The 23,665-nt window shown below is 38.3% G+C and overlaps 1 protein-coding gene across 3 annotated transcripts in view; it reads right to left on the reverse strand.

Moving 5' to 3' along the window:
• The window catches only part of UBP1 (upstream binding protein 1), a 35,858-nt gene that overhangs the window by 2,223 nt on the left and 9,970 nt on the right, over positions 1 to 23,665 (reverse strand). The window contains exons 3-15 of one of the 3 annotated variants that reach the window (XM_048297968.1): positions 17,710 to 17,786; positions 15,393 to 15,498; positions 14,690 to 14,796; positions 13,333 to 13,485; positions 13,061 to 13,171; positions 12,424 to 12,531; positions 5,627 to 5,730; positions 4,912 to 4,966; positions 4,625 to 4,715; positions 3,242 to 3,332; positions 2,475 to 2,581; positions 1,026 to 1,168; positions 390 to 441 (exon numbers count right to left, since the gene is read on the reverse strand). In XM_048297968.1, coding sequence (XP_048153925.1) covers positions 390 to 441; positions 1,026 to 1,168; positions 2,475 to 2,581; positions 3,242 to 3,332; positions 4,625 to 4,715; positions 4,912 to 4,966; positions 5,627 to 5,730; positions 12,424 to 12,531; positions 13,061 to 13,171; positions 13,333 to 13,485; positions 14,690 to 14,796; positions 15,393 to 15,498; positions 17,710 to 17,786 — 1,305 coding nt within the window. Of the gene's footprint in view, positions 1 to 389; positions 442 to 1,025; positions 1,169 to 2,474; positions 2,582 to 3,241; positions 3,333 to 4,624; positions 4,719 to 4,911; positions 4,967 to 5,626; positions 5,731 to 12,423; positions 12,532 to 13,060; positions 13,172 to 13,332; positions 13,486 to 14,689; positions 14,797 to 15,392; positions 15,499 to 17,709; positions 17,787 to 23,665 lie in introns of all 3 variants that reach the window. The other 2 variants (XM_048297957.1, XM_048297976.1) reach the window with 2 other exon arrangements.

The following is a 23,665-nucleotide window of genomic DNA, read 5'->3' on the forward strand; positions in this document are numbered from 1 at the left end:
CAGAATGTTATGCTCAGTTCTGCTGACTCTCAGGACGCAGCTCAGATGCAGTGTCTGAACTTCAGAGGTGCTACACTGCCAGGATTTTTAATTTTTTTTTTTTTAACCTATTTTGAAACGTCACCATTCTCAACAATTATTAGCAGCGTCACTGTCCAGTGATGGCTGACTGAATTTTGCGTAAGGTTTGCTACTGAATCCTGCAACAGTTCTGAACTGAAAGCTTGGAGAAGAGCCTGAGATGCTACACAGAGGCTGAAATCTGCTAGGAGAGGAAGAACTCTGGGATATTTTCTGCCACTGTGTAAGCAGATCTTTCATTATTTTTAAAAAAGGCTCCTTGCTGGAGTAAGCAATTAAATTTTAAACTGTCAGAAAAGTCAACGTACCTTTTATTGTGGTGAATAAGAAACAACTCTCATCTTGAAAGTTTTGAACCATCTACAAAAAAAAAAGTTTCAAAACCCTCTGGAGTATGACCAATACAAAACACAAAACAGTAACAACCTCAACAACCCTGATATTAAACACAGCCTTTTGTGAGCAATTGTGTATTTTTAGTTTTGTTCAGCAAGTGACAGGCTTATACTAAATTAAAAACCATTACTATCAAAGTACTGCTTTTTACTCTTGTGACAACCAGTTGGGAGCCTATTACTACTGGCTGTGTTTTTGGAACTCTGTGGAGCAGACACTCAAATAAGTAGAGTTCAACAGTGTTTAAATGCCCCCTGCCTTTGGGGGTGCTCAAAATAAATACTTACTAAATAATTACTGCAGCATCTCAGAGTTATATAAACCTGCTGCTTCTGTCTTCTCATAGTTTCAGTTTAGTCAGGCAGAGGAAGAGTCATATTTAAAGAATTCTTCTGCTCATTTTATTGTAAAGGAAAAAAAACTCTAAATGCCAGAAAATACTAGGGTTGCATTATCAAACAGAAAAAACAGTAATAAATAAGCAAACATAAGAAAACCCTCCACTCCAAGTCATAAATAAAATGCCAAGAAAATAAAATTTCAATTACCTGATCACTAACAAGAATGTGGATGCCTGTGGGACCCTGTCTGTAAACTTGGTTGATCTGATGCAAAGGAATATTAAATGCCAAAGCAAGCTTGCGTGTGACTTCTGAGGCTGCCATCTCCTCTAAGTAGATTGCATGATAAACTACAAGAAAAAATAATTTATGTAAGCATGGTACTAGTGGGTAACAATACCTGTATGAACAAATCTGAATTTGCTTATGCTCCAGGCTTTCAAAAATTTTTGAAAGCTAAAATGTTTAGTTTACTCTCTCCCTGTTCTCACTAAAAGCACAACTCTGACAAGGGGGAGGCTTCTATATGCTCTGAGGCTGAAGGCAACTTCCACATTTTTTCCTGTATCCTGCACAAAAAGGCACAGTCATGTCAAACAGACTTAAAAATGGATCTTTAGAGAGTCACCTAAAGATGGTTTTGGAAGTAATCTTGTGCAGTCTTAAAAGAATCAGGTAATACTTACAAGCCCGCTTATATGCCTAAGCTGTTGCTTTAAATGCAGATGTAGATTTTGGATTTTTTGGTAAATAAAGCCTTTTGCAACTGTCTGAATAAACTTTCTACAGATCACCTCAGAGTTGAATGCAACACAGCAAACAGAACAGTAAGACAAAGCAGCTGTTCAGTTTGGTGCTGTATTTACAGTTCTATAGCTCTATTTAACAGTGCTAGAAGCCCTCGGCAGCTCCATGTTTGCACATTGTTCTGGCTGAAGATATCCTGAGGGAAAACATGTATTTGACAGCAGCAGTATTTATTTACAGATCCTCCTCCACCTCAATTCTTGCACGGAAAATCCACAAGCACTACTGCAGTAGCCTGTACACATTTTGGCTGGGGAGAGAGCTCTCAAAGCCAAGAGCAAGAAAATAATAATTTCAAATAGATCCATTCTCTTAATTGTAAGAGTGACATGAATTTATGAATAAACAGTTACATTCCCATCTGTGTTGAATCAACAGCTGTCAGGAAAATACTAAAACAAGGAGCCCATTCACTACTTGGCTATTTTTCCTTGTCCAGGCTCTACAGTTTTAGTTCAGTTGCACAGAAAATGACAGCAAAATATAGCAGAAAATGGGAAAAAAATTGTTTTATTTGCATGTAGCTTTTACATGTACCTACATTTATATGGTTGATACCTTGTAACAACATGCACAGCTGACTCCAGAGCTCCTCAATTCACTACCATGTACCTAGTTAATCAAAAGACTGAAAATGCTCAATGATTTAACCTTGAGAGGTTTCAGGTTTTGTTTGCTCTGTGCTGTTAAAGCAGTGATACCTCTGTGACACAACTTCCCATGATTTCTTTGTACACCAGAAACAGCACCTCAGCCTCTTCAGTCTCACTTTCCCCTTGCTGCTTCTCCCGTTTTCCTGCTGCAAGCCCCAGGCGCGGCCTGCTGTAAGCCCCGCGTGCCGCGCCGTACCGTATATTGCACCGTTGCTGTCTCCGCCGCCCGCGTCCTGTCGTTCCAGTTGTAAGCTCTGTAAGGGCTCCTGGCACACGTAGATTGTTAAACGGGGCCTCACAGATCTGCAAGCCAAGGACATCACATGTCAGAGGAAAGGCTACGTGCGCTGCAAATACAGAAGCTGATATGCCATAAATGGAGCTTTGTTATGCTAACAGGACACTTGATATGTTTTTTCTCACTGAGCCCAAAAAAATTAAATTAATCTCTAAGTAAGTGGTCTCTCAGACGCTATTGCATTTAAACAAAATTTCAATCCATTCAGAGCTCCTGAGGATGCTGCTTGTTGGACTCCTGGAACAGGACTGCTGAGTAACAATGGCCGTTCTTCCAGAAGGGCCATTGGTACCAAACGCCCATTTCAGACGGAATCAGACACTCCCGGGACGTTGCCTGTGTTAGCACTCAACACCTGTAACCTCAAAAAGCCTCAGGCTGTTCTTAGCTCTCTGAACCACCAGTTTTGTGTCTTGGCAACAAATCCATCCGTATCCAAGAAACTGGCAGGGCCCAACTGCATGGGTGCAGCCTTACTGCCCACCTGCACCTCACCTGGGCCTGCCCTGAAGGTGTGCACAGGAGGAGAGTTTTAAACACATTGCTGCCAACTCCTGAGGCAGATCACACCAAGGCACCAAGGCCCCTCCTGACACTAACTTCCCAAATCCCCAGTTTGAGAATCCCCCATCTAAACCCACTCAGCCTCACAGTCAGCGCATCACCTGGATTTCAGTGCATTATACAGCCGAATTCCATCAGCTGGACCACAGATTTGTACCAGATCTTCTCTTGTCAGCTTTAATAAATCAGCACCTGGACAAACACAAGAGGATTTAATGGAGATTGCTGTAGCACATGAATTCTTTCTACAATAAATTGTATGTTCATTTAAACCGAGAGTAACAAACTTCACCATGACAAAAATGGAATTTGGGATACAGGAATAAGTAAAATTCAGACCAGGCTCCAGTGAATGCCAAATAAATCAGTGTGTTTTCCAAAGGTGCTGAGTTACACTTTATGGTGTTTACAGCTTTGAAAAGTAGGAGTCTGCAGAGCACATAATTCTGTGGAGAGAGATGACTGTTCTAGAGACAAACAGTGATTTTTGCTGGCATCCAAGGCAGTATATTTTGAATACATGCAAAATATAGAGCAAAAATACTCCATGGTTTGTTACTCAATGAATTATCCCAGGCATTCAACTCATCCATCATTTCCTCTGTGCACTTAAGTTATTACAATGCACTCGAGTACAGAAGGTGCTGCTGAAGCAGAAAATGGGAGAACGGATTCTTCTGAGAAGCAGCATGAGTGTCAGCAAAGAAAACAACACTCTGAAATATCAGTCACTGTAGCAGATGAGTGGGAAAACAGGAAAAAGAATAGTCTTTATGCATGAAAATACTCCACAGACTATCCAGCAACGTACAAATAAAAGCCAGCAAAAATAATTTATCATAGCCCTTAAATACTGTAATAAAAAAAACCCCAGACCTGAGGTAGTATAATAGAAGTCACATATACCACACCTCCTTCTTCAAAAAAAAGTAGCCAGCTAGTACTTGACTTTTATAAAGATGATAATGAAAAAGAAGAAAAGTTTTCCAAGAGTCTTTGTCAGAAATTTGGTACTAAAGTTTATTGAGAAAGCTCAGCAACCCTCATAATACAAGAAACACAGGTCAAAACCTAACTGGCAGTAGAAGAATAAACTTTCCCAGAGAAGAAGCCTGGTACAAAGGAAATCCTGACGGAAGAATGAGCTAAGCCAAGAGGCAGAGCTGGCATCATACACAACACTGTCCCCATCATGTGCCACCGAAGAAAAAGGAATTTTACTTATGGTGTGTACTGTGTCATGCCACCCTTTACACAATTCCGTGGAAGACTGAAGAAGCAAACAGCAAAACACAGCCCCACAAAGTGCATCTCTTGCCATGTCTTGTGCCCAGACATACAGTGGGAACTGCACTGCTCTTTAACAAGCAACTTAGTAAACAAACAGGTATAAATATGTATACCATAATGTTCTTAGAGAACTCTTTTCCCACACAGAACTTGCTCAGTAACACAAAGAAAGAAAAAAAGTAAACTATAGATACCTGAGAAATTTGAAAAAAGCCTTGTATAGGCAGAGAACCTATTCTTGAGCAACCATTGCTGAGTTTCCTGGATTGTGGCTGAAGGATGAAGCTGCTGTAAGAAATAAGATTGGATATGATAATTTGGATACTAAAAAACCCAAACAAAATCCAAGCCATTAAAAAATCTCCCTCAGTTCAACACTTTCTTAGTACCTATTAACACTATTAACATCAAATGTAAATCAAATATTCTGACACAGCTATACAAATACAGTCATGATCAATACCAGAAAGCAAACACTCACATCTCCTGACCCTTGAGAGGTTCCATCTCCTTGATGATTTGGGGAAGAAGAATTGCTAGAGATTATAAAACAAAAAAAAGTATTACTAGAATTCCATAAACCAAAATATTTAAGCATTGTTGAAAAGTAACTTGAAATTCCCAAAACAATAAATACCACAGTTGAAAGAATTAAAATACTGAAACTTGTTAAAAGAGAAAGACCATTCCACAGTATATGGACCAGACCATACCACTGTAAATAATTTTTGGATGAAGTTCAAGTTTCATTTTAGTAGTTTAATTAATGCCTCAATACAAAATGGTTTCACCAATGCAATTTTTGTTGAAAAGCTTTTGAAGATATTTGTTGGAGGGTTTTCTTGCAAATTATACTGTGTATGATAGAAATGAAGACTGTTCTTACTGAGAGAAAAGCTAAAACTAGTTTCCATAGACAAGGATTAAATTACAACAGTGAAAAGGTAAAGTATTTCCTATATGACAAACGACAAGAAGTTGTTTTGAAAAATAGTAGTAAAAAAGAAAAATGGTGAGGCAGAAGTAATTACCTTATAACTGAACCATGTGATACAAATGGGATACTCTAATATATAGGTCAAAACAATCTCCCAGTTTCCCAGTGGAAACAGAACACAGCTGAATTTACTCAGAAAACATTCTGAATAAGCCTGATTGAAATGTTGCCTTTAGTGGGGTACAGAATAGAAACCCACCTGTCTGGGACACTGTAGGTGTTATGCTGAGCAGAGGTGAAAGTTGGAGCAGGAGTAGGACTGTTGTTTACAAATGTTGTCGGAGTATCAGGCCATGGTGAGCACTGAAGATAAAGAATTAAAACTTAAGTTTCTCTGGACAATACATTTTTTACTCTGATGCACACTTCTGTCATTTAAAGCCAGGGGTTTATCCACAGCGTACTCTGATTTGCAATTCCAAATAAACACTCCCTCTATCCCACATATTACATGCAGATATTCCAGGCAAAAATCAGCTCTGTTTTATCTTGGTTTTTTTTGAAGACTTCTATTTATACTGTCTTCTCTTTAAAAAAACTGAAGGTATTATTGGTGAAAGTGACAAAAGACCTGTACAGATTATTCAGTTTTAACCAAAACCAACCAACGCCCAGCCACCTGCTGGAACAAAAGTCTTTTATCCCGCACAGGGTGAAAGGGCTGTTTAAACTGCAGGGATAATGACACGACAAAAAGTGTTCAGTAAGAGTAAGTAAAGCTATGAAGCTAGATTGCACCTTGTGGATAAATTTAATGTCTCTGCCCTGACAGCAATCAAATACAAACGGAATTTTCAGTAGAAATTTTGTAAATTCAGAATTTTAAATAATTTACTGCAGGACTAAAATTATGCTTAGTTACATGGACTGATTTTTCTGAACTGCTTGGTAAACCAGAATTTTTTACACAAACTTAAGTCATCACACGTATATGGTAAGACAGCTGTCCAATTCTGTCAGTCTTTTTCTGGATATTTTTTAAAATCATCATGATAAAGCTTTTCAAAACAAGGCTACCTTTTAGTGCTTCCAACAGTATTAAAAATACAGTATTTTAAAGAAAAACAAAAAACACCGAATAGGTTTTTATATGTTCAAAGACATGATTAAAATGAGCAAGTAGCCCAAGATTAGGTAAGCTAAGACCATGCCTGTTAAGACAACAAAGACTTCTGATATATTTATCATGCACCAGCTAAACACCTTGTAAGAAATTTCCAGATTTGTATCACGGCCCTGTAGAACAGAGAGGAAGGAGGAGGGGAACTATGACTTAATATCAATGGAAACTTGTTTCAACAATTTTGTGTTGAAAAATCCTTCCTCTGTCTGGGGAAACAGTAAATAAGTGAACACCAGCTGGCATCTTCTGTAAGAGAGTTAACAACATTTCGGTGCTGGACCCCATTTTTCACTTGTCAGCATAAGATGGCAAGTTCCCCAGCATGGCACATGGAATTAAAATAAATTTGTCTTGCATGCAAATAGCTTAAACATGAGGAACTTCCTTTATCTGTCCAAGATTTGACTCAAAGCAGGCCTTTTTGTTAGCCACAGTGTCCAGTCTTTGATTATGTGGTCAAAGCCACCCTTTGGGCTACAAACAGTGCCCCCTGCACAGAGCATGCTCCTCTATGACCTTGCAAGGTGACACTTTCCTCCTCCAATTCTGTATATTCCCACCTGTTGTCTCTCTTCTCAAGCTCATTTTAATGTTACATTAAAAATGTTACATTACATCAGGTAGTTAGAAGTAGCCTTCATTCCAAATATGTGGTCCAAAGCTGTAATTTTAAAATCAAAGCTCAACATAGTAATGTTAACTTTGTTCTTCTGAAATATTTTGGAAGTGCAATTAAAATTCTTAGATTTTGTGACATTCTCTTCCTAAATTTTAATCCAAGATGTTTATGTGGACACACAAATCCAAGTTTCACATCCTTAGCCACCATTCCCTTACAAGATTCTAGCCACCATATATTTAAATTCAGGGGCAGAGAAGAATGCACTGGTGCCAGAGAACAACTTTTGAGCCATTCCCAAGGTAGGTACTGCAGTCAGTGTTTCTGTCCTTCAAACCCAGCTGAAGTTCTTCACAACGAAGCTCTGGGTTTAAATCCAGGAAGAAGCACATTTGAAGCATTCAGAAAAATAAAATCCCAACCCGAAGCAAGCTGCCTTTCTTCTCCCATAAACTTTCTTTCCTAGCTTGTCTCCTATGCCAGCAAAAACACCACTAACTATCCACTGAGACTCAACAGGCTGGTTAAAAGAAAAAATAAATAGTAAATGTAATACTACTGCAACACATCTATTGCCTCCATTCTCCTTTTTCTGTCTTACAGGTTGTGGAGGGAAAAATGAGTATTTGAGCACTGAGATAATTCTGAAAGGTTCAAGGAACAAGAAAATCTTCCTGCAATTCACCTGAGCTGATTATGCTTTTGGAATCACTCTCATGCACAAAGGTCCTGCACTTCACAAACTGGACTAAGCAAATGCCTGGCCACCAAATCCATTAACACTACAAAAACTAAGCAAGGATGTCTTTTCTAACATACTGCATGACGATTCTGGATTGAGGGGGGTGAGGGTTACAAGGGAAATGGATCACAGAAAGTGACACTGCTTCCCTGAAAAAGCAGCTGCCATTGTCACTGTCAGTGACAGAACACTGGACTTCATCCTTGTGCTCTGATAGATCAGGATGTTTCTTATATTCCTAAGCCAAAACTGAGTTAACCAAAGGACATTCAGCAAGCTAATGATGCTAATACAGAAGTCCCTGACCAATGGACACAAACCTAGGAGAAAATGTCACCCTGTCACAAGGAAGCATTCAACTCCACAAAAAGCCCTCAGAGAAGGAAGAGTGGCATTATACCTTTACCTGTAATAAACAACTAATATATACTGATGAATTTACCAAGATCATGTTTTTGAGGTCTCAAGACTAACTGCCCTTCATTACTAGCACACTGCTACTGATACTACTATACTCCAGAAACTGTCCTATTTCCAAACATGGATTAATTCAGAAGGAGAAAACTATTTTGGTTTCAGATGTTGAACAGCCTTCTGTATAGGCCATGAATGAAGTTACGAAGTTTTCTGAGTTAAAAAAAGAGATAAGAAATCTTTCTAAGTATGACTTATCAGATTTAGGACATATAGCATTTAAACTCAGAACATTCCTAACTGCAGAGGAATTGCAAAATCTCAAGTTATTCTAAGCCATGGTTTAATGTAATATCCCTTCCTACTCCCAATGTACCGGAATCTGCCCAAATTTGTGCCTTACAAGAGAGCAAAACTGAACCTTGGCAAAGAACTCCATACTATATTCAAAGTATATAAAGAACTCCATACTATGTTCAAATAAACATGAAAACAAAATACAAAACCAAAATACAGTAAGTCTAATTTGTTCTCCAACTTAGACTTAATATATACTTGGACACACAGCACCTCCTTAGAGAACAAAGCATCAATTTTCTTATACATGGTACGGAGCTTTTTCAATCTTTCACGTCCATAACTTAACGTTCCAATTTATTTCAAGGTCTATACCTGGAAGTCTTTTAACTTCCATGTGCTCTGTAATCAGCTCTGTCTGCAAAAAATGACCATTTGACAAAGTTTAATCAAATAGTAGTGTATATATTCTAGCTTGTGACATATAATATACACTAATATAAAAATCAACCAAAACACCACAGACAGAAAAAAGTGCGAAGGCCCAACTACCACAACACAAATTTTCCCACATTTACAAATTCAAAGCAGGGGACAGAAACTGGTGGAGTTTTTTCCCTTTTTCATTACATAAGCACTAACTTTTATATACTAAGAAGAAAAGAAAGTGCCTCCTTCATAAAATGACCCCTGAATGAAGGTCACCTGTACGTAAACATCCCCTTTGAGGTCCAGAAGGCAAGGTTCAATTTGTAGCCGTTTATATTTACAGAAAAAGTTAACACTCCATAGTTTGAAGAAGAGTCTAACAAACAGTTTAACTGTGTGTCTTGTCTGTTTGGACAATACTGAGATAAACACTGCAGAAACTGCAGTGAATGCACTGAATTTCAATACATCCGGTGAATTCAGAGAAGTAATGGAAAAGCTTATCTAGATGGTATTCATATGAAAATAAGTGATAAGGGAAAGATGGGTGATGGTAGTTAGAAAAAAACCCCTCTGGTTCTTTGAAAGGACAGAAAAGCAGAGTAGAACGACCATTCTGAAAGGAAGCTTCACCAAACTCCTTGCTTTGTGTTAGAAACACATACAAATTAAATTGGAAAGAAAACACATTAGATTCAATGATTTTCTGGAGAAAGCATAGTAAGAAACCAATCTGTCCAAATCCAATTGTGACTGAGCTGGAAATAATCACATAGGAGAAAAAGAAAAAAAAGAAACAAAAATGCAAATATCTAACAAATAAAACAGCAGAATCTTGGGAGAGGTAAAATAAAAAAGCCAACATACAAAATGTGATGCAAAAGGCAATAATGAAAAGGAAAGGTTAGGTTAGGTGTAGTAGGAAGATAAGAATTCACAGCTTTAAAAAGGCAGAGAACTATAGATTGGATCAACATTAATGTCTGGAATTCAAGAGAAGGTAACAGAGTACTATTTCTGGGCATCTAGGAAGCAGCACAGACTAAGGAACAGTCAGCAGTCTTGACTGCATCTAGTAAAATACATTCCAAATAATTCTGGTTTGGTTTTTTTTTTCTCTAATAGAGCTACAGCTCCTACAGGACACACGAAGTAAAAAGATCCATCATATAGAAACACGTAACATGTGAAAGAATGTCCAACTCATACTTAAAACATCGGGAAACACATCTTCACTTTCTGTCTCAGCACCTCTGTGACAACATTACCGCATATACGGAACATTTGATCTGCACGTCTCAGGCAAGTCTGGAAGCAGCCAAAGCTTCCGATGGCCACATTTGGGAAGACAGATTTGCAAGGACAGAATTGCTTTAAGTAGAAAATTTATCACCCCTTTTTACAGGTTCCATATTTACAGAGCCCACAAGAATAAGCCTGTCTGGTGACAAGAGAAAAAGGCCAGTGAATTGGCCTTCAAGATGTAGATCAGATACTCCTTTTCTAGATCAAAAAAACAAGTTTTACATTCAACTTCTATATTTAATACCAGTACTGAGTGCATAGCAATTACCAAGGCTTCACTACGAATACAGAAAAAATAGTGCTTCTTGGTATTTTTTATGGGCTTGGTGATTTCTAATAATTTTGCTAATGATAAAAATCATTGTAATGATGGAAATACCATGTGTTGAAATCTGCAAACAATACCAAGTTAGCAAGGCTGAAAGGATTTCATGTAACATGGATAAAATTCAAAATGGTCTCAACAAACTGACCAAATTATCTCAAGACAGCATTTTATCACAGGCAAATGAGAAACAGGAATAGTGAGCTGCACAATTAAGAGAAGGAAAGCTGTACATAGCTGCTATTCAAAATAGGCTGTGGGTCATTATCCTTTGTGTGCTTTGGGAAAGGCATCAGAAGTCCAGTAATGTCCTACCTAAGCTTTTCTTCACTACAATTGAGGTAATGTAGAATTAAGGTACTTCATAGAAGCTTAGTCTTCCAAGAGATTGTTAAGGAAGGGTTAGACAACTTCTAGGTAGGATTTAGCTAAGGTTTGTCCTACTCTGGACAATGGATTTGTCTTACCTGTTTAAAAATACCTTTCTCTATTATTCTTCCTATAAGCAACAATCATTCAATGAAATACTTGTAACAGCAGGAGAAGAGAAAGACACAGAAATCCATCCAAGGACAAGCTTCAAAAAATGCTTTATAAGCAAAAGTGATAAAAGCCTGTTTTCTCCTGCCTCTCCCCCAGGGCCAGCTGGAACAAGTAAAAGAATGTACTGCCAAAGAATCATAAAGGTGCACCTTAAAATAAAGAATAAAAACCAAAAAAACCCAACAGTCAAGAATAGTAGAAGGTAAATTCAGACAGCGTAGTGCATACAATAGTTTTGGGTTCACAAAACAGAAAATCCAAATATCCTCCAAAGAACCAATCTGACTAATATTGCTTGTTCCTTCCCACCCACTTGCATGGGTTATAAACAGCAAGAGGCATACGCTGAAGTATTTTAAAACCTAAATGTAAAACCTTATACATCACTTTCACAGATCATAAATACAAACCAAATCATGCCTGAGGGACAGGAGTCAGACAGTCATTGCTTAAGCACTGTTTGGAAAGAGCTTCAACACAGTATGCCTGTTTAAAGAACAGTCAAATAATTGCCTTCCACAGTCACATTATTAATTGACATTTAAACCTGCCAAATGAAAGATGTAGAATTGTTCCTCCTTAAGGAACAGCATTTAAGAAATCTAAAATGCTAATAACCCTTGGCAGGACGACTGCACAGGACATATGTCAGGGAGGGCACAGGATACATGTCAGATTCCTTCTGAGGTGCACATATAGGGTTAACATTAACACAGATCATGAAGATGAGCTGACTCTTCTGAACTGCATTAAACCTGCTTGGAGCACAGTATGTAGACAGCTAAAGGAAAAATCACTAAGAAGCATCTGCAACACAACGTGGCTTCTTAAAAGTACTGAGGTACATGAAAATTTCTACTGAATCTAAGTACAAATAGGAACAAACCACTAAATGTCACTGTTCTTACTTCCACTAATTACACATGGATAGGAAAGAAAAAAGCTGTTTCATTTAATGCCATATAAACTGAAAGTTCTTGATTTTTAAGTTACACAGTCCCTCTGCAACAGTTTAAGTGTTAGATTTAGGAAGGATTCCTTTGCTGAAAATAAACATGGAGTAATTGGGATACATAGAAGTGAATAAAATTAAGACACAGCAATCAAAGTATTTTTACTTTACATAATGGAAGTTTCTCCTATATCTAACACTGCACAAGGTATCTTGCATAATCAAAAGGTAAGCAGAAGTCCCTTACACTGCCTCGCTTTGCCAGAGAATCACCGTAGTCTGCTGGCAAAGTCCGCTTGCTGGACTTTTTCTGCTCATGTTCAACTGCATCTTCAATTATAGGCTCAAGCCTCATCTGGACAAACACCAAAGATGTGGATCAATTTCTTTTCATTATACAGTGAGGAAAGATCTAAAAGCCTTTTAAAAACTTCTGAAATATTTAGAAAACTGCATAGAACTCACTGATGTTTTAATAAAAAAACCTACTGAGGCTCTGGCCTTAAATTCAGTAATCTCTGAAAAATAGACTTTGAAGCTCAAACTTGGAAATTAAACTTTAGAGTCCCCCCTTTTTTTTTCCTTTTCATCTGCAAGATTTTGAAATCTGTATCAAAAGTCTTGCTCAAGGGTTCAGTACAGTTAGTCAAACAGTGTTCAATCTAAAGTGTGTTTTAATACAAGCATCTACTGAGTATCTAAATCCAAGTTTACTAAACAAAATCTTAAAATTTCATGTTGCTGCTTGCTGGAAAAGTTTGTCAAATAAAAAGCTTATCTGTGCAGAACTAATTCTTCCCCAACCCTTCCAAGACTGCAGCTAAGTAATGTGCTGTATCTACATATAATCTCTTCAGTCAGCAGATGCAATTTTATGTTGTTACCTCTGTAAGAACTGTGGTGTCATATGAAGGCTGATACTTCTCTTTTTCATGTGCAGTTCGCTTTTCCATCTTTTCTCTGTCTGTTTTCTGTTTTCTGTCTGCTCCTTTGGGCTAAAAATGAACAGTTATGTGAACATGAACACAAGTGGAATATGGTTTTATAACTGACATCTGATCTCGGACATGAACCATTACAAGCAGTAATATAACGATTTCCCATATGTTTATGAGAACTTTACTTAGAGACTTAAGGATCTGTTTTCTAATGTTACCTTAAAAACTTTGATTTGACAACTGGCTGAATGCAGATGATCTGTATATTCTCCATTTTCAGTCTGTTTAAAGGTGTCAACCTGAATCCTAAAAGGAACTCCTTTCTCTCCTCCGTGTTTACGAGGGGTAAATTCAGTGCTGATACAATGTACCTGAAAAAAAAACCAATGACCAAACAAAAAGGACCCTCAGAAGCATTTCAGGCATGAACTTTATTATATGTTACACACATCACATAAACAGCTTCTTGTAAGTATTAGCAGAGCTATAAAAGGTCACTGACTGGAAGAGTTTTTCATCTCATGCACCCTCATCTCAGGGTATTTTCAAATATGCCCAACTCCTTTAAAAGTCCACAGACCTTTTAATCATGTGTGTAATTGCTTCAGGTGCTACATCAGAATGAAGACTGGGTTTATAAGCTATAAAGACCCCTTAAGGATATCTAAGGAGAAAATCAGGGCAATACAAGGAATTATGAACAATGTCACTGGACAGTGCTCCCAATTTTTTGCTTCCTTATGGAATTTTAAGCGAGCCTTTAGAATGAGTGAATTATACTTGCATAATATCAGTTCCATTTTCAGTTTTTTATCTTTCTTATAAGGAAATGCATTAAAAAAATTTCCATAATTTATCTCACAGTTCTTCAAGATAACCACATTTTAGCAATTATGTAACTCCCACTAAAAAAAGTATCTTTTATTGTACTAGGTCAAAGTTAATTTACTGACAATACAGAATTTAACCTATTTTGACAGCCAGAGTAAGGAATATTGCTACCTGAAACTTTACACCTATACTTTTTTTATAATGAAATCAGATCTGAGACAAAAGTAAGCAATGTGAATATGAGCATTCTATCTAAATAATTTACAAAGGACGTTCAGTTGCCCTGAATATCAAATACACAAATAATAGAATTCCTATAAGGAAACCTACTGACATAGTAAGAAACCTCTTTTTGAGTGTCTGATTTAGAACCCTTTTTTTGTAGGACAATAATTTTCATTTTGAATCCTTAAGCCAAGCTTCTGCTGGAAGTAGTAGTGAGAGTTACTGAGAGGAATGTAAGTTAATTCTTACACTTCCTACAACTGAATAGTTTAACCATGAGAGCTTTCTTCAAAGAGCTTTTTGAAAGCTTTTTATCTATATTTTGCTATAAACCAAAATTAAACAGAAAAATCTTACTAGGGACTCTAACAGACCTGTGAACCTGTGTTTTTTCACAAAGATAGTATTTAATGGCCATCCCACAAATAATAAATCAAGAAGCTTTGCAGTTCAAATATACTGCTGTTTGTGACCTGAAAGGCACCAAACACAGACATCCAGTCAAATAAAGTTTCAAACCTGAATAAAAGCAGATGTACATTTTGTTGGATCCCATAAAAATTCAACTGCATTGAGCTGGCTTGGATTTGTCTTGATGTCAATGACTCCAACAGACATTGGAATATCTATTAAAATAAGTAGCATACATTTCAGAACAATCATGCAGCAAGAAAACACTATAAATAAATTGTAATAAAAGGTTACCATCAGCATACACAAGGTAGGATGGAAAAATGTGGGCTTTGGTGGCTTGACCAGTTTCTTAGAACTGATACACAGAATATTAGTATATTCAACATACAGAGTGCTCAAGGTTTTGGGTGCTTTTTCGTTCTCCTCCCCTGCTGCGACCCCTGAAGTCATGCACTAAAAATGATCAAGTTACACAAAGTACCAAATACATGTTTGTACCATTTTCACAGTCTAATAGAGAAAGTTACTTTTGCATGTGTTCTAATTACTGCAACACTTAGCAACTGAAATTAGAAAGATTATCAAACGTGTAGGGTTGCAGAGTTGCTATCTTACTTTAACAGCACTTAAAAGTTCGAAAAAAATGTTAAAGTGGTAAGAACATTTATATTCAAAACACACATTATGACAAAGCAGCATCCAAAAATCTGGTCTGTCCTTTTTCACCAGCCCCAGCATAAATGTGAACGTGATCAACTTAAATTTGGAAATTGAATGCTATAATGGCAACAAATAGAAACAATTGTACCTAAGTCGAGAAGTCTGTCCCCAGGGCGGTTCCACTTCCAACCCTCTAGCTGCTGGTGCTCTGTATACTGCAACCTTCTGTCATGGAACACAACTCTTATAATGCTCTAAAAAAGAAGAAAACAAGCCTGTGATGAGCCACAGAGTCACTACACATTTAGAAACAGACTAAAGATAAAGCACTAAAACACCCCAAAATAGCCACAGTGCCAATAAATACATATATACAGCAAAAATTCTGGCAACCATCAGTATGCCAAAATATTCCAGAACACAGAAATAGAACTGAGCAGTAGGAGATACTTGAAAATGTGGTAAAAATGCAAGGGAGAATGACGTCTGATCGGATGCTCTAAAGGTCACTATGAATTACATACAGTGAACTGAGCAACACTGACAGCACAGTATCAACGCTGTGTAGACAACACCAAATTATTTAAGAAAGCAAATACCAAAGATTCCATTTATTATGAAAAGTGGTGAATATTACTTGATCATTCTTTCACTGGGAATTCTCTGAATTTCTGTAACACATTTTAAGAAACAAAATAGGAAATTCCCTTCCTAGTACTTGTAAGATATTTACAAAAAATCTTTGATTTTAATTAATAGAAAGAATTTAAAAGTTCCAAATAAAAAGTTCCAAACTTTCTCAACTACTCTAGATGAAATATTCATCCAGAGCAACTACAACATAATTAACTTTATTCAGCTAGAAGCAATTATCTAACAATACCTATTTTTGTGGCCAGTTTTGGTGCTGCTAAATTAATGCACATACAAAGCAATTTGTTACACAGAGGCTGGGAAAATTACTGTACACATTGATTGTTACCCAACAAATAGATTGCAGACAAATTTGCATTTTTTTTTCCATTTTTCTAGTCTTCCTTGTACTAACAGCAGCTAAAAGTGTCCACAAAACCCAAGAACTTTTAAATGGAGTGCCTCTTCCAGATGGATTGCATTTCCTTGGGTTTATTTCAAAGATAACAGAAAGCAAATGTGTGTGTGCATGTACACGTACAAACACACACAAACACACCATTCCTTCTGCACTGCAAACTGGCAAGTCTGGAACTTGGAAATATCCACAGCCACCTTCAATGCCATGAAACGACTTCTTTGGTAAAGTACTGGGATTCCAATATTTGTCTGAAGGGGAGAATTTATTGATGCACCATTACAACACCTTGCTGTGGTAGAATTTACTTTTCTAAACTTTTATGCTGCTTTACCCTATTCTACCTACCAAACAACTCATCACCCACATACAAACCTAGGAAATTACAGCAGAGAGACACCCCAGGGCTACAAGGACATAGCACCTAAGGGGGCAAAATAGTCCACATGCTTATTACAGCAAGTCACCATGCCAGGTTGTAAAACGTTTAATTACACAATTCTCAAATCTCATTTTTATGCTCATGCTTAATTCTTCCTGAAATGATCCCTGAACAAGCATCCCACAAACAATTAAGAACAAGGCACAGAACTCTGCAAGCAAGCCAAAGCTGACAAATTACAGAGCCCAAAGCTGGCAGGTAAAGATTCAGCCTCCCCCAGGCACACTGTTCTGGTGCATTTATCAGCACCACTTTCAAAGTGACTTTAATTGAAGTTTTTCCCTTCTTTACTAATACCTGAATAAGATTTTTTTGAGAATTCAATAAAATCAATAATCATCAGGTCCTTAGAAGAAAAATCCAAACCCCTCCATCAGTTCTTTTAATCATTCGTACTCTTAATTGGGTAGTTTTTCAGTTTGCCTCATTTTCATAGCTCATACAATACCTCAGATCCACAGTACTTTCTACTAACATTGAAGTACAAGGAGACAAACCTGGAATTGAGGAAAGGGGCTCAGCTGTGGAATAAACAGCTCAACAAGCAGCAAAATTAGAGATCCATTCTCCTATGGATATATCTCCAATATCCCACTGCTGCAAAACTCACAGGTTGGCTCCATGTGTTTTCTGCGACATTTCTTACGAAACATGCTCACAATACCTCCACTTCTATCTAAATGATCCTCTACCTTCATGTCACCTCTCCTAATCACTTGAAATGGACAATGTGATGGCTCAAAAGACACTGGACACAAAATCTACAGACAACTATCTTAAGCTGTGCATAAATACTTAGGTCTTCAGTGCACACAAGTGTGCATTGGATACTCATATCCATACGTTTTTATTTGTAAACATCGCTGGTCCACATATTCTGACCAAATACCTAGTGACAGCACAAAAAAAAAATCCATAAAATAGACAATCTCTTGTTTGTTAGTAATGCTATCTAGTGAACTTAAAACTCACCTTCACCAGCTTTCCATTGATCTCTGGTATGTCTCCAGCTTTCCGATTATCTAGCATCCGTATCTCATAGGACTGACCTTTAAAGAGAAAAAAGCCTGCATCAGTAAAAGAGTAGGAGCACAAGGCTATTCTGTGTTTAATGCATTTAGATTACCTTTGGTTCACAGTAGACAAGGACACCAGTACCTGAAACCTGAGTTTGAGAGATCCAGATAGCAACGTGCACTTCGCAGCATGCAAATTAACAAAACAAAGTAAAACTTTTTGGTCCCTCTAAAACTAGAGATAATTTCAAAGTTCAATTATCTCATTTTGCATCAAGTGTAAGTACTTGCTTCTCTGTTTGTTTGTCTGAAGACAAACATTTCAAGGCTGAATTCCTTTCTTTTTTAAAACTGATGAACGGCAACATACTGAGAACCATTAATTGGTCTTCCAAAACAAACTCTTGCAGAGTTTTTATACTTTTCCCAAAACATAAATACTATTCTCCCATGTTTAATTTTGTCCATGTACCTGTTGCCTTTGTATAATTTTTATGCTTTGTAAGATTTCAGAAATAGACCTCTAAAAGAGACAGCTACTGGTTATATCAACAGTATGAGCAAACCTATCTTTCCAGTGAATATGATGAACTGTTGTGCTTCAAAAGAGGCAAAGCTCGTACCAATTTATTTAACTACAAGGATTTTTTTCCTTCCAGAATGAGGAGCACATATTAATTTGCAAAATCACATCTCCCCAACTAAAACACGTTCACTAAGATGAAATGCAGTAAAATATTCACCTACACTGCCTTTCAGGCTACCTTTACGGTCCAGTGTATAACACCTTAAAAGACATTCTGAGTTGCCCTACAAGGCAATAACCCTGTGAATGAGCAAATGATTTCTTCATCTCCTTTCAGTTTTCATAGACTGATGTTACTTCCAACTATAGACCATTTCAGGGGTTTTTTTGCTGGACACAATTAGCATATTTATGGATATACTCTACACATATACAGGCTTTCTTCACCCAAGCATCACGTGAACATTGATACAGTCATTGATGACATAAATCCATACGAAACAGATGTTCACCTAGTGCAGCTGAGTAAAAAATACAAAACTTCTCCTCCTACATATAACAGGAGGAAACTTTTCCTGTTAGTGTGATTCGTTCAATTACCAGTCTTATTCTACCCACACAGCTATAACATGTAAGTTCAACTGTATTTAACGTCAGCATTTTTCAATTCTAGCAATATTAATAAACTTTCTCAAGTATTTCTCTGTTCTCTCTCAACATTTTTTTTGGGAGGTAGGGAGGTGGGTGAAGAAAAAAAATTCTGCTTGTTTCCTCAAGAAGTGTGGCTAACCTTTTATAGGTACAAAATAATATTAAGACAGTAGATTTGATAAAGGTAAAAATCAAAGAATACAAGACTTGAAAATGTAGAAACAGGTCTGGAAATTTTCAAGACAGATGAACAGATACATTCCATTTTGGAGTTTTGGACATGTAGCTGCTCTTGAAAGTGTGAAAAGCACCACAGCACTGATTTTTACCATCCCTACATGAGACCTATATATGCTTTTCTCTCTGCTCTTTCCTGGAGAGCAGCCAGAGGGGCAAGGCAACACAAGCTACGGACAGTAACTGCCCCCTGCTACACACTGAATCTGTGGTAATTCGGTCACAAAAATCCCAGAATGTTCAGGTTTGGAAGGGACTTCTGGAGGTAATCTTGGCCAATCCCCCTGCTCAAGGCAAGGCCACCTACAGCCAATTGCCCAGCACTAAGCCTGGCTGGTTCTGAGTATCTCAAAGGATGCTCATCCAGCCCATTTTTCTTTTCTCTGTAAAGATCTTATGGGAGAAACCAGCAAAAGCCTTACTGAAGGAAATCACTTGTAAACAATACCTACTACCCTCCCCTGGTCTACCAAGCCACCCAGTCCATCGAAGGTATTTATCAAGCTGGCCAAGCATGATACCCCCTTGGGAAACCTGTGCTGACTACTCCTGATGATTCATGTACCAGGAAATGGTTCCCAGGAAACATTGCTCCATCACCTTCCCAGGAAGCCTGTAGTTCCCTGGCTCCTTTTTGAAGATCAACATTAGCTTTCCTGTAGTCTCAAGTACCTCTCCTAGTCACCAAGATCATTCAACGACTATCAAGAGTGGCCTCACAGTGATATAGGGCACTGCCCTCAGCACTTGTGGGTGCGTCCCATCAGAACCTGAGGATTTATGTATGTTCAGTTTGCTTAAGTATTCCCTGACCTGTTCCTCTTCCACCAAGAGCACATATTCCTTGCTTCAGACTCTCCCCTCATGTCTAGGGCCTAGGACTCCTACAGACCAGTGATACCAGAAAAGACTGAGGCTAAGAAGGCATTGAGTACTTCAGCCTTTTCCATGTCCTGTGTCACCATGGCCTCTGTCCCGTTCAGCAGGGGGCCCATTTTAAATAGTCTTCCTCTTGCCGTTTACGTACTTACAGAAGACCATCTTGCTTTTGACATTCCTCACCAGATTCAGTTCCAGCTGGGCTTTGGCTTTTCTGATTGCATCCCTGCAGGCTTGGACAGTATCTCTGTACTCCTCTCAGGTTACCGGTCCCTGCTTCCATGTTCTGTATGCCTATCTTTTGTATTTGAGTTCCCTTGCTTACCCATGCAAGCCTCCTGCCATTTTTTGCCTGACTTCCTGTTCATTGGGATTTGCTGCTCTTGAGTTTGGAAGAGCTGATCCTTGAATGTTAACTAGCTATCTTGGGCCTCTCTTCCCTCCAAATCTTTATCCCATGGGACTTTGCTGTCCTGAAGTCCAAGATGTGATCTTGGTCTTCTGCCCTGCTTCTTTCTTTCAGAATCATGAAGTCCACCATCTTGAAGGTGGACAAGCCTGACTGACCTTGAAAGTCACAACCCCAATGAGCCCTTCCCTGTTTCATGAGGTACAGCAGAGCTATCCTCTATCACTTGGGTCAGGAAGCTGTCAATCAGGACTTTCCAGTAACCTCCTGGGTTGCTCATGCCCTGCTGCGCTGTCCCTGCAGGAGACATCAGGGTGGTTGAGGTCATCCTACTAAGAGCATGGCCTGTGAATGTGAGGCTACTTCTAGCTCTTCAAAAAAGGTCTCATCTACTTGTTCTTCCTGGTCAGGTGGCCTACAGCAGGCACTCACTACAATGTCATCCACATTGTCCTACTCTTTAATTCTTACCCATAAGCTCTCAATTGGCACATCACCTATCCCCTCTGCAGAGCTCCAGACATTGCAGCTGTTCTCCCACGTAATGCCTAACTTCCCCTCCCTTATCCTCTTGCTCTGCCTTTCCTGAAGAGCCAATATCCCCACACTGTAATATGGCACTTTGCAAGCCATCCCATCATGACTCCATGATGCCAAGATCACACGGATGTCTTAATTCCTCATCTTTATGAGGAATAGCACTACAGACATGTGCACTTCAGAGGCACCTCACCACACTCACTTACCACAAAGGGCTTTGGTGTTCCCTTGGAATGACATTCTACAGGCAGTTACTTGCTTACATGCAAATGCTGGAGATGACCCTGTTTAAGCCTCCTTTTGTTGATGCTGTGTTCCCTTTCATGCTCTTTGCTTATGAACCATGTCCATCACTCCCTCACAGTGCTGCTTGTCAGTCACTCCCTCCCTCCCTACCTGTTCTACTTCAAAGCCCTCTTTACCAGGTCAGCCATGAGCTGGCAAAGGCACCTTCACTGCCCTTTCCAAGCTGGATTCCATCTCTCCCAAGCAGTTCTCTACATTCACGGAACTCCAAGCTTTGTGGCACTGTGTAAACCAACCTAAAAAATGCTTCCCCTTTAAAAGCAATTCTCTTCCACATCACTTTGCTATTCCAGATACATCTAGCTGAAGAGCAACCAACTCAAAACACTGTCCCACAACTCCAGTATGCATTCTCAATGGACCTATTTAACAGATTTCACAGTAAGAACCCTGCAAACCCCTGAACAACCAACCATCATCACTCCAAGATCTGAACTTCTAGAATCAGCTTCAGCTGAACATCTAATTACATTAAATATTCCATCAGCTCACAGAGTATGTCAAGTTGGAAGGAACACACAGGAATTGAATACAACAACCTGCTCCTCACAGGACTACCAAAACCTCAATCACATGACTAAGAGCATCAGCCAGATGCTCCTTGAACTCTGAGTGACACTATTAGCTATACTAATTAAAAAACTAACAGAGGGTAAAGTCAGGACTTGTTTAAGTATTGCCTTAGGGAATGTCACCACAGCTTAACAGACAGGGCAAATATTCCCACTGCTTCTGATATTCCCAAACCAGGAAACTAAAACAACTGCTGACGAAATTAAAGAGGGTACTTCCTTTTGAAAATTATTTAAGGCAAGCCACTGCCTGAAAATGGGGCCAAACTAGAAACCAGACAGCTGAATAACCAGGATATAGATTATAAATTACTCTTTTGCTAGAGGACTCAATCCAACTCATTACATAAATGTATCTATCAGCACAACTCAGTGCTGCAAACCGATCCTTATTTTAAACTGCCTTCAGTATGAAAGAAATCAAGTCTCACAACATTTTTCATGTATCACAAAATCTGCTGAGTTGGAAGGGACCCACCAGAATCATTGAGTCCAACTTCCGGTCCTACATAGGACACCCCAAGAGTCACACCATGTGCCTGAGATCATTGTCCAAATGCTTCTTGAACTGTCAGGCTTGGTGCTATGACCACTTCCCTGGGGAGCTGTTCCAGTGCCCAACCATCCTCTGGGTATATACATATATATACACACATTAACTAGCTAGTAGAGAAATTTTAATGAAAAGGTCTTAACCTGGGCAGTAAATGTACTGTCTTTCTGTCTGAAGCACTAGCACGGAAAGGAAGTTGGCCAACTGCTTTTTTCTTCCCATATTTATTTAAGCAAAGGGGTTATACCAATGTCCTCATTTTTCAACATCAGGAAAAGTTACCCAGGACACTGAAAAACACCAAAACTTCTTTGCCAATGAAATCTTTATATTAAAAGATATTTTCAAGGACAGATGAAACATTTTACAGTCATTTTAGACACAGCCACTTTAAATGGCAAGCTGTTCTCAGAAGCAATATGGCAAGCACTTTTTTCCTTCAGCCTGCTGCCTTGTGCTCTGTCTTCAAATTACAGCACAGTCTATTGAGATTTCGAGTCAAAACCCACAAGGAAAAGAAAGCTGAACTAGGTACAGGAATGGAGATCCTAGGGCATTAGAGCCAGAAGAGAGGGATGAAGGGCTGGGAGGGTACAAAGCCACTGATAAGGTCCAAAACAAATGACAAATTATTTTAGTTGAGTTCAGAATACTAGCTGACTAAACTTAGGACACCAATGTAATTCTCAGAGGTGAGGAAGGTTTTATCATATGGCAATGACTTCATTCAGATTATTTTACCCAGCAGTCAGTGCTCTCTCTCTAGGGGGGAAAAAAAAAAAAAAAAAAAAAAAAAAAAAAAAAAAAAAAAAAAAAAAAATCAATTTTCATGCAAATTAACCACAAGCTATGAGGAAGAAAACCCAGCCTGATTCACATGAAGTATTTATCTAGTTAATTTCTGATAAATGTACAGGAACAATGAAATAGACACAAACTCCAAAGGTAACTGCACTTGTGTTCATGTTCAAACATAATACTGTTCTGGACAGACATGTCTGGCTAATTTGAGAGCAATTACAGAGGCATCTTTTGTGTAACACTTCTTGTTCAGGAACTGACATTTTAACATTTATTATGACTTCTGAGGGCTGTTTGTGTGTACCTCAAGCAAATATCCAATTAACTTGCTCTTATCAATCAAATTTAAACAGAAATGCAAAATTAGTCCTGAATTTTCAGCTTTACTACCTGAAATTTGTCTCCTAAAAGCTCTATTGGCTTGATTTTATTGGGGGA

The sequence above is a fragment of the Corvus hawaiiensis genome, chromosome 1 (assembly GCF_020740725.1).
Source record: "Corvus hawaiiensis isolate bCorHaw1 chromosome 1, bCorHaw1.pri.cur, whole genome shotgun sequence".
Lineage (NCBI taxonomy): Eukaryota > Metazoa > Chordata > Aves > Passeriformes > Corvidae > Corvus > Corvus hawaiiensis.